Source organism: Myxine glutinosa, chromosome 4 (assembly GCF_964187855.1).
Source record: "Myxine glutinosa chromosome 4, kmMyxGlut1.1, whole genome shotgun sequence".
Classification (NCBI taxonomy): domain Eukaryota; kingdom Metazoa; phylum Chordata; class Myxini; order Myxiniformes; family Myxinidae; genus Myxine; species Myxine glutinosa.
The window spans coordinates 116,313,474-116,328,695 of NC_136264.1; the positions used below are offsets into that span (position 1 = coordinate 116,313,474).

Genomic DNA, 15,222 nt, shown 5'->3' on the forward strand with positions numbered 1-15,222 from the left:
TATAGGGGTGTGGGGTTGCCCCCCAAAATCGGTGTTTGCTTTCTTCTCAGAAACTACACATGCAATTCCGATGAAACATAACCACAACCTTCACCACTGATGCTGTACCAACGTTTGTTCACGACATTAAAAAAATCTGCCCCTTTGGGGATCGACGGCAGGGTTGCCTCCCAAAATAGGTATTTGCTTTTTTCTCAGAAACTACACATGCAATTCCGATGAAACTTGACCACAACCTTCACCACTGATGCTGTACCAACGTTTGTTCACGACATTTAAAAAATATGCCCCTTTGGGGATCTATGGCAGGGTTGCCTCCCAAAATAGGTATTTGCTTTTTTCTCAGAAACTACATATGCAATTCTGATGAAACTTGACCACAACCTTAATCACCCGTGTTGTACCAAAGTTTGTTCCTGGAATTAAAAAGTAGGGGTCTAAGGTGGTCTTGCCCCCAAAATAGGTATTTGCTTTTTTCTCAGAACCAACAAACACAAGTTTGATGAAACGTCACCACTACCTTCGTCATCCGTGATGTACCAATGTTTGTTAAAGGCATTGGATAAATTGGGGTCTGAGGAGGTACACGGAGGGGGGGGGGGGGGGGGGGTTTGCCCCCAAATTGTTTTTTTTTGCTTGTTTGTTCGAAGTGTTATGATTATGTTAGTGTGATTCTACATGCTGCCCTGTCTTCTAGCAAGCATTGAAATTGGTTTAAAATACCTGTCGTCCGTGCAGTATACTGTTTATTGTACCAGGTGAGCGCCAGGGGTATTGCTCCTATGTTTAGTCTTGTTATTACCTCCGCCACCAAAGGTGGATGGAGGTTATGTTTTCACCCTTGTCTTTTTGTTTGTCTGTCAACAAGATATCTTAAAAAGTTGTAGATGGATTCAAACGAAATTTGGCACAGAGGTCGTGCATGTGACAAGGGCGAAACGATTAGATTTTGGTGAAGATCCGGTTTCGGATCCAGCAAGTACAATTTAAAAAAGTGATTTTTCACCATTGCGAGATAGGGTCAAAACTGACATATAGCAGGATATCTCAAAAACCTATTGACGGATTTGGACGAAATGTGGTGGACAGGTTGCGTGTGTGCCAAAGACGATTCGATTAGATTTTGGTGACGATCTGAATATGGATTCGGAAACGAGAATTATTTAATTTTTACGTGATTCTTCATTATTGAGAGATCTGGCGAAAAGAGATATGTAACATCATGTTTAAAAAAGTTATGGACGAGTTATGACGGATTTGGGCGAAACTTGGTGGATGAGTTTGGTAGGTGACAAGAGCAAGCCGATTCGATTTTGGTTGAGGTCCGAATCCAGATCCGGCCTATCAGTGAGATACAAAACGTAAACTGTTCACATGGCGGAGGTATGCTCTCTACTGAGTGCTGTTCTAGTTCATGTTGTGACTTGATATCTCCATTAAAACATGTACACATTAAAACACGTACACATAGTAAAAACAACACTAAAGTGAATATGGCTGTCCTGTTACACACTCAATTTGCTCCAGTAGCTCCAGTATTTAATTATAAAAGCTAAATGTCCAGATGCCCACAGTGTTCATGTGTCTAGATCTTTTCCCCCATTTTTATAGATATAAAGCATCCACCTGGGACTTGGTATTACAAATTTCCACAGAGATATTGGCCTATTGGCTGAAGAATAATCATTGTGATAACATTATGAGATTATGAGAGGGATTATGAGAGGCATTGTTATTAATTGTTTATAATTTTAAGTGAACCTCAGACAGTTATAAAGTCTTCCATCCATCAGAATATTGCGTGATAAGCAAAATTTAACCGAACTTGAAAATAATTATCTCTCTGCCAATCAGGGCTCTCACTCATGATGGCAGCTGTGCCAATACTCATCTGACTCTCATCTCATTGATCATAGCTTTGTGCAACTGGGAACACAAATATTTATTTATTTTTACTGTTTAAACTACCTCTGATAGTGAAGCCCTTTGGTTGCTCTAGAAATAAAGTTCTCGCTTTATTTCAAACTGGTAAGAGATCTTTCTGATCTGCAGTTCATGTAAACCTCATGAGAACTGAAAATAGTGGACCGGGCGTAGTCAGCATGTAGAAGTTGCTTAATTCCGTGTTGGTCATTATTATTCGATTGCTACTAGACTGCCTGCTGCAACATTGTTCATTGGCATGCATAAGTTATTAGACATGTGCACCCTATCTTGGCCTCCCCTAATAGTGATATATTTTTAATTTGCATATTATTCCATGTGCTTGCTATGTGCATTCTGCTACCCTCTGACATTTCCTGCAAATTGTGGGCTTTTCGCATGGAAAAACATACAAAACCATAGACTATTCCTTCTTCGATGCTCCTTTGCTGTTTTGTTCTTGCGTGAAGGCTGCAAATATCCACCTCGATTATGTTGTGACTGTGAGCAGCACTGATAATGGTTTTGCACATATGGATGTCATCATCCTGGTACATACGAAGTGAGAAATCAAATACATATTAAAAGCTACTACATTGCATTGCATTGATTCTCTATGTGGAGCTGAAAAAATAGCACAAAGGTAGTGTTGTTTACTTCTTTACAATGTCGAGGCTCGTGGAGGAGCTAGAACATAGAATGGATCAGGCGGTAACAGAACATAGAACAAGCAGAAACGGAGGAGAAACATGCCAACAGCAAGGTTGATGGACAAAATAGAGGGAGACCAGGACAGATAAGGGATGTGGGGAAGAATGAAGGATAGGGGAGGATGAATGAAGTAGACAAGATGGATACAGCGGCAAACTCTCAGAAATGAAAGACTGTAAATTCGGACAGAAGTGTGCTTGGGGAGGGTCAATGGTGGTAGAAACGATCATGGCGATTGTGATCTGACCATACCATGTTGGTAGTGTTACTTGCCTTGCAGTTGTGTAATCTTGACTCGGAATCAAACTATATAACGTCATCCTGGTGCCTCACTGGCAAAATGTTGAAGCAATAAATATTCCAAACTGTGAATGAATGCAATATGATCACAATGACATAAACGTGACATTTGAAAAGTTGCTCATCTTGAACCTTTGAGGGTCGTCCGCTGTTAAGGCCTTGAGACCGAAGCCAAACTAAAGGAAGACCAACTGTCAATCCAGGAGGTCTTGATAATGTCTTGGCTTAATTTGTCAGTGAACAAGGAGGAATTATTGAGAAATCCCATAATCTGTTCGGAATTTTTTGTCTACAGCGTCTCAGGCTCATGGAGGAACTTGCACATGTATTACATGTCAATCAAGCGCTAAGGATACATCCATGTATTCTTACATTGATTACAAGGACAGTAGAACACATAGTGCACAAATGAACGGAAAATATGGGCTTTGTACCTGTGATCCCTGAATCATGAGTTAAGTATTCAGATGTGTCATGATAAAGTTATTCTTTGCTCATTTAAATGGTTGACAAAGCGAATTAGCAGGTGCATATGTAATCTGGTGCAAGAGAAGTCCCAGCAAAATGAAAAAGTACCTTTAAGGGTGATGGAAGAAACTCCATCGTGCGTCCTGACTCGATCTGCTGAAGCTTCATCTTCCTTCTCAATCCAGTAACGAACCTTGAATCGCCATTACATGGACACAACGATGGTCACCAGGACCATCATGCTATCACCTTATATCATCAAAGTAACATATTTATCCTCACTGAATCCCGAACACAATCTTCATTCTATTGCACCTTTGTTTCTCATGCATACAGATTTATGTGCAGAAATCGAATAAACCAAATAAGAATTTCCATGATGTACAGGGAAGGAAAACAAATTGCAATTTAATAAGTTTCGTTTCACATTTCATGCTATTTATGGGGGAGATGAAGATTTAAGTAAACCCAAAAGGGATAAAAGAAACACGTTTTAGTGTTAAAGTTACTCTCTTTCTCCCTTGGAACCTATAAAAACAACAGGAGCATTGGCAGACAGTACAAAGGGAATATTGTGAAAATATTTTTGCAATTACAATTCCTTAGCACTCATATATGATGTTTGTATATATATATATATATATTTTCCAGCACTTTAATGAGGTGATGAATCAGAAGTGGAAGCCTTATATCCTACTTATTAATATCAACAGTAGATGTTTTTCTCAAAGGATTCTAACTTACCACAATGATAGTTTCATGCCCCCCATTTGCCCCTGACATTTGCCATAACCTCCTAGTTATCCTGCACAGCCGAAGGAAGTGATTGGTTGTGGACGAGAAAACACAGAGGAACCGGAATATAAATGGATGGTGCATCAGCACAGCTGACTTATCCTCTTGGTGCTGATGTTGCACATTTGGAAATGAGGAACCAGACACGAAGAGGAAAAAAAAACGCATTCGAAGATGTGCTTTGAATTTCACAATGCGTTCAAGGAATGTTCATTTCAAGGTTATTTCCCCATTGTTATTTAATAATTTTCAGCCATTAAAAATTCTCTGAAGGACAGTTGAACAATCACACCATTCCAACAGTTTCTTTTCACATGTATGAGAATGATTCAATGTAACTGTGTAGTATTTTGGATATGTGATTTTGTTCACAAATCTGATATCTAAGAACAACTAAGAGTGTTATCAACACGATAAATTTTTCACTTTCTTGTTTATATTATATTGAGTATAAAATTCGAGTTGCATGTCAAAAATCTATATTATAATCGGCTACGGTGATTCTGTCTGCCGATGTCTGTCTGTCTGTCTGGGGGTGTGGCTTACTCCGTTTACAGAGTAGCTCCACCCATTCTTGGAGAGGCTTCATGGAAACAAATATCCACCATTTTATTGACTCGAATAGCTTTGAAGCCTGTTTAGTTAGGCCCGTGCTGTCTTTCCCTCTCACACAGGTTTATTTCAACTCTAATTCGATATATCATTTCATTTTTAACAGTCGCTAACATAGTTTTAGACTCGGTTGAAAAAAAAACGGGAAGAGAATCCCATGAAAGTTTCCGTTTATAGAACGAAATCATTTCTCAAAGGCCTGTAAAATAAAGCCCATTCATTGAGTCACCCTCACGATTTTATCTCGAATTCACCATCTGATTTAATTTTTATCGATGGTTTTAGACTCGGTGTCAGAAATAATTGAGGACATTCACGCACACACGGGAAAATGCAGAGATATATTTTTAAAAATTGCACCACGATGATACACGAAATACACTGCCTAAAATAACAGTCGGGGAAAATGTCGACATATATTAAAAATTCGCTTTTTCTTTTCCGTTAAGATATATTACTTTTACTTTTGATGACAGTCGTCACAAAAAAGACATATATTTCTTCGTTCTTATTTCATTCAACATTATTATCCGGAAGTAAAATATGTTTCAGGGAATTACCGAGAGATATTTCTTCGTTTTTTTTTATTAGTTATGTGTGCAGACACTTTAAATAGGTTTATTTGAAATCTTTAATTTTCACAATGTAATTTACTTGCCATTTGTCATTTGATGATTACGAGACACTTCCTCTTGAGGATCATGACAATTCACGCGTTGCGTGGAAACTTCCATTTCCAAAATGAATGAGATGGTCGATGAAGAACGCAGACTTGAACAGGATGCAGCAAACAAAACTAATGGGACGGGCGAACGAGTCCGTCGACGAACGTCAATGCAGACTTGAACAGGATGCAGCAAGAAAAAGAACGAGACGGGAGAACGAGACCCTTGACAAACGTGATCACAGACTCGCACAGGATGCTGCTGCAACAATGATGAGGAGGGTTGGAGAGGAGTTAGGGGTTGGAGAGTGAGGAGCTAGGGCTTGGAGAGTGAGGAGCTAGGGCTTGGAGAGTGAGGAGCTAGGGCTTGGAGAGTGAGGAGCTAGGGGATGGAGAGTGAGGAGCTAGGGGTTGGTGAGTGAGGAGCTAGGGGTTGGAGAGTGAGGAGTGAGGGGTTGGAGAGTGAGGGGCTAGGGGTTGGAGAGCGAGGAGCTACGGGTTGGAGAGCGAGGAGCTAGGGGTTGGAGAGCGAGGAGCTAGGGGTTGGAGAGCGAGGAGCGAGGGGTTGGAGAGCGAGGAGCTAGGGGTTGGAGAGCGAGGAGCGAGGGGTTGGAGAGCGAGGAGCTAGGGGTTGGAGAGCAAGGAGCAAGGTGTTGGAGAGTGAGGAGCGAGGAGTTGGAGAGTGAGGAGCAAGGATTTGGAGAGTGAGGGCCGATTGGAGCGGAGAGTGACGAGCGATTGGAGAGGAGAGTGAGGAGTGATTGGAGAGGAGAGTGAGGAGCGATTGGAGGCGAGTGTGAGGAATTGGAGAGGAGTGTGAGGGTTTGGAGAGGAGTGTGAGGGATTGGAGAGGAGTGTGAGGGGTTGGAGAGGAGTGTGAGGGATTGGAGAGGAGTGTGAGGGATTGGAGAGGAGTGTGAGGGATTGGAGAGGAGTGTGAGGGATTGGAGAGGAGTGTGACTGATTGGAGAGGAGTGTGATGGATTGGAGAGGAGTGTGAGGGATTGGAGAGGAGTGTGAGGAAGTATTAGAGAGGAGTGTGAGGAGGTATTGGAGGGGAGTGTGAGGAGTGGGATTGGAGAGGCATGAGGGTGGAGAGAGGAGAGTGTCAGGTGGAGAGGAGTGAGGGGTCACATATTATGTGAAATAAATAAATTGTGTTCATTACACCATTTCTGGATCTGATGAATTGCCAGGAACCATTTTGTAAAATGTAATGTCTAAATCAAGATGTCCAAATGTCACATATGTCCATGCCCGTGTGATGGACGGATTTGGTTAAGACTTCATACCAAGTCTCTCTCCATGCCCGTGGGATTCCCACGGGTGACCCCACTAGTATGCAATGTTACAAGAATCCATATTAATGACCTCAATTAAGTCTGGGGTTGGCTCCACGGTTAAGGTGGCTGGCTTAAGATCTTAGGGTCTTGAGTTTGAGCGTCTGTTGTGCCGTTGATGAAATAACAACATGTGAGTTGACTCTGCCTGTCATCCTTCCGATGTCGGAAAAATAAGTACCAGCTTACTGGTAACAGGGGCGCTGCATCAGCGGCACAGCTGCCATTCCAGAAAGTGATGCAACCAGCAGCCACATACTGCAAGGCCTAAAGTGATGCTGGTGTTAATTTAGTTTCATCATATAAAATTGGCCTGTGTGGGGTTTCCATCTGAGATCATCACTCATGATTCTCGAATCACAGATTCAAGTCCCACATACAGTGTTGATTTGTCAATTGTATGTCTCCTACAGTTCTTGCAATTTATGGAAAAGTGCACTTATTTCTCCTAATGTTCTTGTTCTTCATGTGATGTATACATAAGTTCTTCACTGCACTTTAGAGACTAAAAAAAAATCAACTATTGGCAAGGAGAAAGCTGGTCTATAAAATTTAAAATTAAAATCTCTTCCTGGTATTGGCTGCAGTACAGTGATACGGAGATGTAGGGGGCTGTCGCGCTGCTAAACTCATGCCTAACGGGCAATGCCTATGCAACTGCTTAGCCAGAAGAGCCTTTTTTCATTTATATTGATCCTGGCTGCTCCCAGAACTGTTGTGTGTACCACAGACAGGTTAGTGTGTGGCAGCCATTTCCTGCTGGTCAGGATGCATGCTACAATAGCTGGTGTGGAACTACCTTCCTGGTACCCACCGCAGTGATTGGGTTTAATGACTTAATACAGTGATGTGATACATTGATGACTTAATGTCTTGTAGGGTTTGACCAGTTCACTTTGGGATGGAGATTCTGCTCCACACTGATAAGTGGCATGGGGACCTACTCCTATCGTAAGGAGGACATTGAGGTAAGCAAACTGGATACAGGCACAAACTCTCAATAACAGAAGTAGAAGAGAAAAACAAGGAAAGAAACAGAAATGGAATAGAAATATCAAAAATGGGGGGTGGGAGGAGGGGGGTGAAGGAGCTGGGGAAAACCCAATAACCTGGAAACAAGGAAAGAGGTGGGCTTGGGGGTAGAAAAGATCATATGTATGAATGCAAGATGATTTGGAATAGCAGTGAACAATTGTCGTAAAGCACTGGAAGGAAGATTGAGATTGAATATACTGAGGAAGCTGATTCCACAGGTGAAAGAAAAGAGAAAGGAATGAGTGCAACTGCACAATGAAGTTGGATTTTGGGAGTTTGATCAGAAGTGGGTTAATGGCAGACCACATGAGCCCATGCAGAAACCTGGGAAGGGGGCAAGAGGGATAGAGCATGGAAATGATAGGGGGTGAAAGACAAGGAGGCGGTAGAAGAGAAAGAGACCACCAACCTGTATGCGACATGAAAATAATGGGCACAGAGACTTGGCTTCATCGTGGAAGATACCAATGATTTTGAAGGCTTTGGTTTCCAGGGCGTCAGGCAGATATGAGGTAGGAGTGCAAGCTAAAAGGCGAGAGCAGTGTTCCATCATGCTGTGGATAAATGCCTGACAATAAGCTAAAGGTTCAGACGTGGCAAGGAAAGACTTTTCACAATGGAAGATGGCATTGCAGGCCAATTTAAATATGTGGTTTGCCCAAGAAAGATCATAGCTGATAGTGAGGTCCAAAGGTTTGAGCAACTGACCTTCTTCAAGGGGTTTGTAAAGATGGGTTTAAGTGAGGGAAGGGATGGAGGAAGAGCATACTCCAGAGATGGATTTAACACGGTGTCACCATGCAGGTCTTTGAGAAAGAAGACAGGTTTGAAAGTGAAATCATGAGGTTGGCCACATATGGTTTTAAGGCTCTCCTGAGAGTGTACACAAATATTGTTACGTTTGTGGGGGTAGGAGATGAAATACCTTAGGAAAGTCAGAATCGTATAAGTTAGCATGCTCTAAGTGTCGCGTAGAAGAATCTTGATGTATCTAAGTAGGGTCAAATGCCCGGTTAAATGTTTAGGTGTCTCCACACGGAGGAGTGGAGTTGTGTTATCTAGATAGGGTCTGTAAGGTTAAATTCCCCTGTACGTGCTTGCCTCCTGTGGTCTTCCCCTCGGTTTTATTACATTCGGCCATCCAGGAAATTGAGGGCTCAGTAAAACAACGATAGCGCTGTAATGGGACACATGCGCTCACAATGCCGTTAGGGCTGCCAGACACCCAGGCATTCTCGATCGGGAGACTAGGCTCCGCCCGATGACACGTGGCGAAGAGGCCATGCCCCGGCCTTAGTGATTGGTGGAGGTGCGATGGGGTGATGGACAGGGCTCAGGCGATTGGTAGAGAGAAAAGCCATCATCGAACATTTGAGAGCTGAAGGGAAAAGACGCCGTCTTGCCATCATGATCTTTTCTGCTGATCCTGGGATTCATTGTGGACGGTCGTGTTTGCCGCTCTCTCTCCTTTGTTCTTGCTTGGTCGTGGGCAGTGGCACATCTTTGGCTCGTGTGCGCTTTTGGGGAAGAGACTGAACCAGGAAGTTTCGGGCAAGTCGGCATCGCGAGAAGTACCTCACGTTGGGACATTGAGGAGCGCGACTGTGCCATTTTTATGCACCGCGACTGTGCCATGCCATATTTGTCCTGTGTACTTCGCCCCGACCCTCTCTTCCACAGATGTCCCTGTTCCCTATTTCTCTCTCTCCCCCCCCCCCCCCCCCTCTTTTCTCTGGCTCCCTTTATTACATGTTCTGTGTGTTAGCTCTCATACAAGCCTAAACTATGCATACAAAAAAAAACTGCCTCACCGCGGGATCCGGTGTACCATGGGCAGGAGGATGGGTATGATAACTGAAGATGAGAAGGGATGCATCTGTGCTTCAGAATCTTGGATTTGATATTCAGGTTATATTAACAATGATTGTGTGCCACATCACTTTAAACAATTTGGGGGAGGGGGTCCTTATCCATGCTATAAGATAAGACAAAAAATCTGTGATTTTGGTGTGGTGCTAGCTTGGGGATCACCACGCAATGGAGGATATGAAACAGGCTGTCCCATAGAAACTTGCTTGTGAATGCTGAAAATCCAAAACATGTCACAATAACAGCCTCTTTGGTCAAGCTCCGTGGTAAATCTTCTGTATTAGACAACTAATGCCTCAGCTATTGGAGCACGTTATCATATCTAAAATGTTTACTGTAATACGAGTACAGGCTGGAACAGCTCGTATATGCCATTATACTCGTACAATCCTTAGGCCAAAACATATATGTGCAGACATTCTAAATTCATGTGCATGTGATGTATTTCAGGTGAAAGGACAGAACGTGTGGAAGCCATGTTGTGAGGTCATTCTTTATTTAAAATTGCACATGGATAGGTTAGCTCGATCCTCTCCTTGATGGATAATGAAGAGATCATGATGGATTTTTTCGTTAGGCTTTTTGTTACAAAAAAAAACAAACCAAGAAGGCTTACTCAAGATGTCAAGGCTGAGGTTGACATGAATCAGCATTGCTCATATCACACTTAGCAAGTGGAGACCTTAAACAGTACACCCATGCCTGCATTACACAATGACCGAATCGCATGGCTGTTATTACACTATCAAGTTATAAGATTTTGGCACTAAATCTAGTGACAAGGAAAAGAAAAAAACATCTCGCCACTAACCTCATATCCCGCGACGCGGCGCAGCGTGCTGTTCAGCCACACTCGTTCCCATGACACAAATATTTCAAAGGCAGACAAGCTGTGGCCTTCAATTCCCGAAGGAGCGATGTCAGGTTCTAGAGGATGCATTGCGATGAACCGGCAAGGAGAGATTGTTGAGAAGAGGATAAAGGAAAAGAGCAACACAGAGAAAATAAATCAATTCCTCTCATCATTAGTGAATAAATATTGGTCTGGAATTCGATGATAAAATTGGTCTCTGGTCGCATTATCACTGAGGTACAACTGTGCTGCTGATGCACATCCAGGAAGGAATATGGGATTTGGCCAGGGTGGTGGTTATAACTTGCATACTCTTTGCAAAAGACTCAGTGATGTTGAACGTCCACTAGCAACCTATGCTGGCATAATAATATTGCAAACTATGTGGTCATATAAGTTTCTTGCTAATGATTCCTTTCACTTTTGGGATTATTATTTCCTCGAGTTCATTGGTAATATTCCAGTAATACAGCATGTTGCTGATCAAAAATGGGTTTGTAAATCGTGTACCTAATGTTGTAATTCAAACAAACTTAACACCAAACCCCCTGCCAAGCCTTCCCTAACAAATATATATCTGTGATCACAAAGTGAATGCCAAGAGTAAGCCTTGCCTGACCGGGAGAGGCGCTTACCCTTGGTGATCGCCCGTGACTTAACCTTGGCCAGTTGTCCAATGATGGCCATATTTCTTTCGGACCACCATTTGACCTTGACCATTTTGGGATAGAGCGTAAATAAAGAAAATATGTCTCCATTTACAACCTATCCAAAAAAACTTATCATTGAAATTTGAGGAAAATTAGTCAAGTTATGTTCAAAAAGGTGTTTTTTGTAAATTAGGTCACAATTCGAAAAATGGTAGTTCAAGGACACAAATGAAATATCAGGTGCACAACTTCAGTGCAAGTCCACTATTATGATGCAAGAACATATTGGAAGGCCAAGTGGTTAAGATTCTGCATTGGCTAAATTGAGCGATGACAAAAACAAACAAACACTATATTCTTTTCAGACCACCATTTGACCTTTAAATCAGATGGCGTATGATGTAAATTCATGGTAAATGCGTCTTGCCCTCGGCTATCTAGAGAGGGCAATTTCGGTCTGGTCAGATAAACCTAAGTCGAGTTTTGGTAAAAATGTTAAAATGTCTATTATTGGGTCATGACATTAAATTAGGTCAAGGCCATAAAATAGTCAACCCTGCATACTTTTTATTTCCATTGTTAATGCAAGATTTAGCTGGATCCAAGATGTAGCTTGGACATTGACAGAAAAAGGGAGAAAACCTAAATGGTGGTTTCGTACACCTCGGGGTGTAAGACCTTGACCTTTAACCTGGAGGGATATGATGTAGATTGAAGGTAAATACATACGCCTTGATGTACGCTATCGGGAGAGGATAATTTCGTTCCGATCGGCCAAACGTTCGTCGAGTTATGGTGAAAAATGTTTGAAATGTTCTATATATAATGAAGCAAGTGTTTATAAGTATGTATGTATGTATGTATGTATGTGTAGTGGTTACCTTGTTCACATGTCGCGGTTACCTTATTCACTTGTCGCGGTTAACTTATCCGCATGTGACGGTTACCATTACGATGGGTTTGGTCTAACCCACGCACACGGGCTTTTGGTTGTGTCGTCGTGACGCACGCGCGGCTGTTGGAGCCACGCCCTCCGAAGAGGGTTCTTGTTTTTATATAAGCCGTTACGACTTCCGTTCGCGAGCAGTTGCTGGAGATTTCTGTACAATAAACAACCTTTTGTACCCAACGAAATGGCCTCTTCTTATCGTCTTTGGCAATCGCTAAACTGGTGGCCCCGTTGCCCCCGAACGTATTCGGGGGCCAAATGAACACGGCAGGATTGCGACCGCAGTTTCTTCCACAAGACCTAAACTCGAACTGCCGGAGTTTTAGCAACGACGAGCGGCCACGTGGTTCGCGCATCGCGCTCGGTTCCTCCTCTACGACTAGAGGGGCAAACCAGCTCCGGGACCCTCCGAAGGAACGCCGTTACGGGGCGTTGGCGGCACGGCTATTTCGTCGCCTTCGCGCACACAGGCCGAGTACTGCTACTTCGTCGCCTCCGCGCACACAGGCCGGGCACGGCTACTTCGTCGCCTTCGCGCACACAGGCCGAGTACCGCTGCTCGTCGCCTCCGCGCACACAGGCCGAGCACTGCTGCTCGTCGCCTCCGCGCACACAGGCCAAGTACTGCTGCTCGTCGCCTTCGCGCACACAGGCCGAGTACTGCTACTTCGTCGCCTCCGTGCACACAGGCCGAGTACTGCTGCTCGCCACTCCTACTACTGCTCCTACGGCGGATCCCGAGGCTGATGCTCCTGCAACTACAGCTGCTACCGCTGCTCATCTCTTGCGCATGCACGGCTGCTTCGTTACCTTCGCGCGCACTGCTGCTCGCCACTCCCACCATTCCTACTGCTGCAACTGCCCGGCTCTGTTCCACCCACGGCCCGGCTCTGTTCCACCCGCGGCCCGGCTCTGTTCCACCCGCGGCCCGGCTCTGTTCCACCCGCGAACTACGCACACGCCCGTGGCGTGCCTTCTGGGGCGGGGGGCGCATGTAGTGGTTACCTTGTTCACATGTCGCGGTTACCTCATTCACTTGTCGCGGTTAACTTATCCGCATGTGACGGTTACCATTACGATGGGTTTGGACTAACCCACACACACGGGCTTTTGGTTGTGTCGTCGTGACGCACACGCGGCTGTTGGAGCCACGCCTTCCGAAGAGGGTTCTTGTTTTTATATAAGCCATTACGACTTCCGTTCGCGAGCAGTTGCTGGAGATTTCTGTACAATAAACAACCTTTTGTACCCAACGAAATGGCCTCTTCTTATCGTCTTCAGCAACTGCTAAATATGTACTGTATGTATGTATGTATGTATGTATGTATGTATGTATGCCCACTCTTCACCCATTGGTTGGACAACTGACCTGACTCCACCCACAAATGTAACCTGAAATACTTAACCTAAAGTACCCAGAGGACACAAAGGACCCTCCCCCGACACCCCTCAACATCCCGATGACAAACAAGACTGAGAAGACCCAAAGGACCCAAAAGACCCAGAGGACCCAAAAGACCCGAGGACCCAAAATACCCTGAGGACCCTAAATACCCCAAGGACTCTAAATACCCCCAAGGACTCTAAATACCCCCAAGGACTCTAAATACCCCCCAAGGACTCTAAATACCCCGAGGCCCCAAAAGACCCAGAGGAACCAACATACCCCAAAGACTAAAAAGACTGAAAAGACCCTGAAGACCCAATTAACCCCAAATACCACAAAGACCTAAAAGACTGAAAAGACCCAATGGACCTCAAAGACACAAAATACCCCAAAGACCCAAAAGACCCTGAAGACCCAAAATACCCCAAACAACAAACAACATGCATTTTAAGGCCATTTTCCCTGCTAGAGCGGGGGTTAGCCAAGAGTGGGGTTTAGCCAAAGAAGACCCAAAATACCTCAAAGACCCTGAAGACCCTTAAAGACCCAAGAGAACCAAAAGACCCAACTGACACAAAATACCCTGAAGACCTCAAAGACCATTAATAACCCAAAAGACCCTGAAGACCCTTAAAGACCTTGAAGACCCAAGAGAACCAAAAGACCCTGAATACCCAAAATACCCCGAAGACCCTAAAGAACCTGAAGACCCAAAATACCCCAAATACCTAAAAGACCACAAAGACTGAAAATATTCCAAAGACCTTTAAACAACCCTGAAGATCCAAAAGTTCCCAAAGACCCTTAAATAACTCAAAGACCCAAGAGAACCAAAAGAGCCTGAGGATGCAAAAGACCCAGAGGAACCAAAAGACCCTGAAAACCCAAAATACTCCAAAGACCCAAAATAACCCAAAATACACCAAAGACCCTTAAAGACCCTGAAGACCCAAGAGAACCCCTCAAAGACTATTTAAAGACAAAGACCCAAGAGAATCAAAGGGCACTGAAGACCCAAAATACCCCAAAGACCCTTAAAGACACCGAAGACCCAAAGGGCCCAGAGGACCCCAAAGACCCAAAATACTCCAAAGACCGTTAAAGACCCCAAAGATACAAAATACCCTGAAGACCCAAAATATCCCAAAGATCCTTCCCTCAAAGGCTATTTAAAGAAAAAGACCCAAGAGAACCAAAGGGCACTGAAGACCCAAAATACCCCAAAGACCCTCAAAGACACCGAAGACCCAAAGGGCCCAGAGGACCCCAAAGACCCAAAATACTCCAAAGACCCTTAAAGACCCCAAAGATACAAAATACCCTGAAGACCCAAAATATCCCAAAGATCCTTGAAGACCCAAAAGACCAAAAAGACAAAAAGACCCCGAAGACTCTTAAAGACCCAAAAGGTCGAAAAGGCCCAAAGACCCAATGGACCCCAAATACCCAAAATACCCTGAAGACCCAAAACACCCCAAATACCCTTAAGGACCCCTAAGACCAAAAGACCAAAAAGTCCCCAAAGACTGAAAAGATACCAAAGATCCAAAATACCCTAAAGATCCTTAAAAGTCCCAAAACACTCCAAATAATGAAAAGACCCCAAAGAATGAAAAGACCCCAAAAACCAAATATGCCCCAAAGACTGAAAAGACCCTGAAGACTG

General features: G+C 43.8%; 1 protein-coding gene across 1 annotated transcript in view; it reads right to left on the minus strand.

Moving 5' to 3' along the window:
- The window catches only part of CNTN2 (contactin 2), a 393,061-nt gene that overhangs the window by 78,682 nt on the left and 299,157 nt on the right, over positions 1-15,222 (minus strand). Inside the window, exons 20-21 of the mRNA XM_068113156.2 lie at positions 10,529-10,644; positions 3,511-3,595 (exon numbers count right to left, since the gene is read on the minus strand). Coding sequence (XP_067969257.2) covers positions 3,511-3,595; positions 10,529-10,644 — 201 coding nt within the window. The remainder of the gene's footprint in view (positions 1-3,510; positions 3,596-10,528; positions 10,645-15,222) is intronic.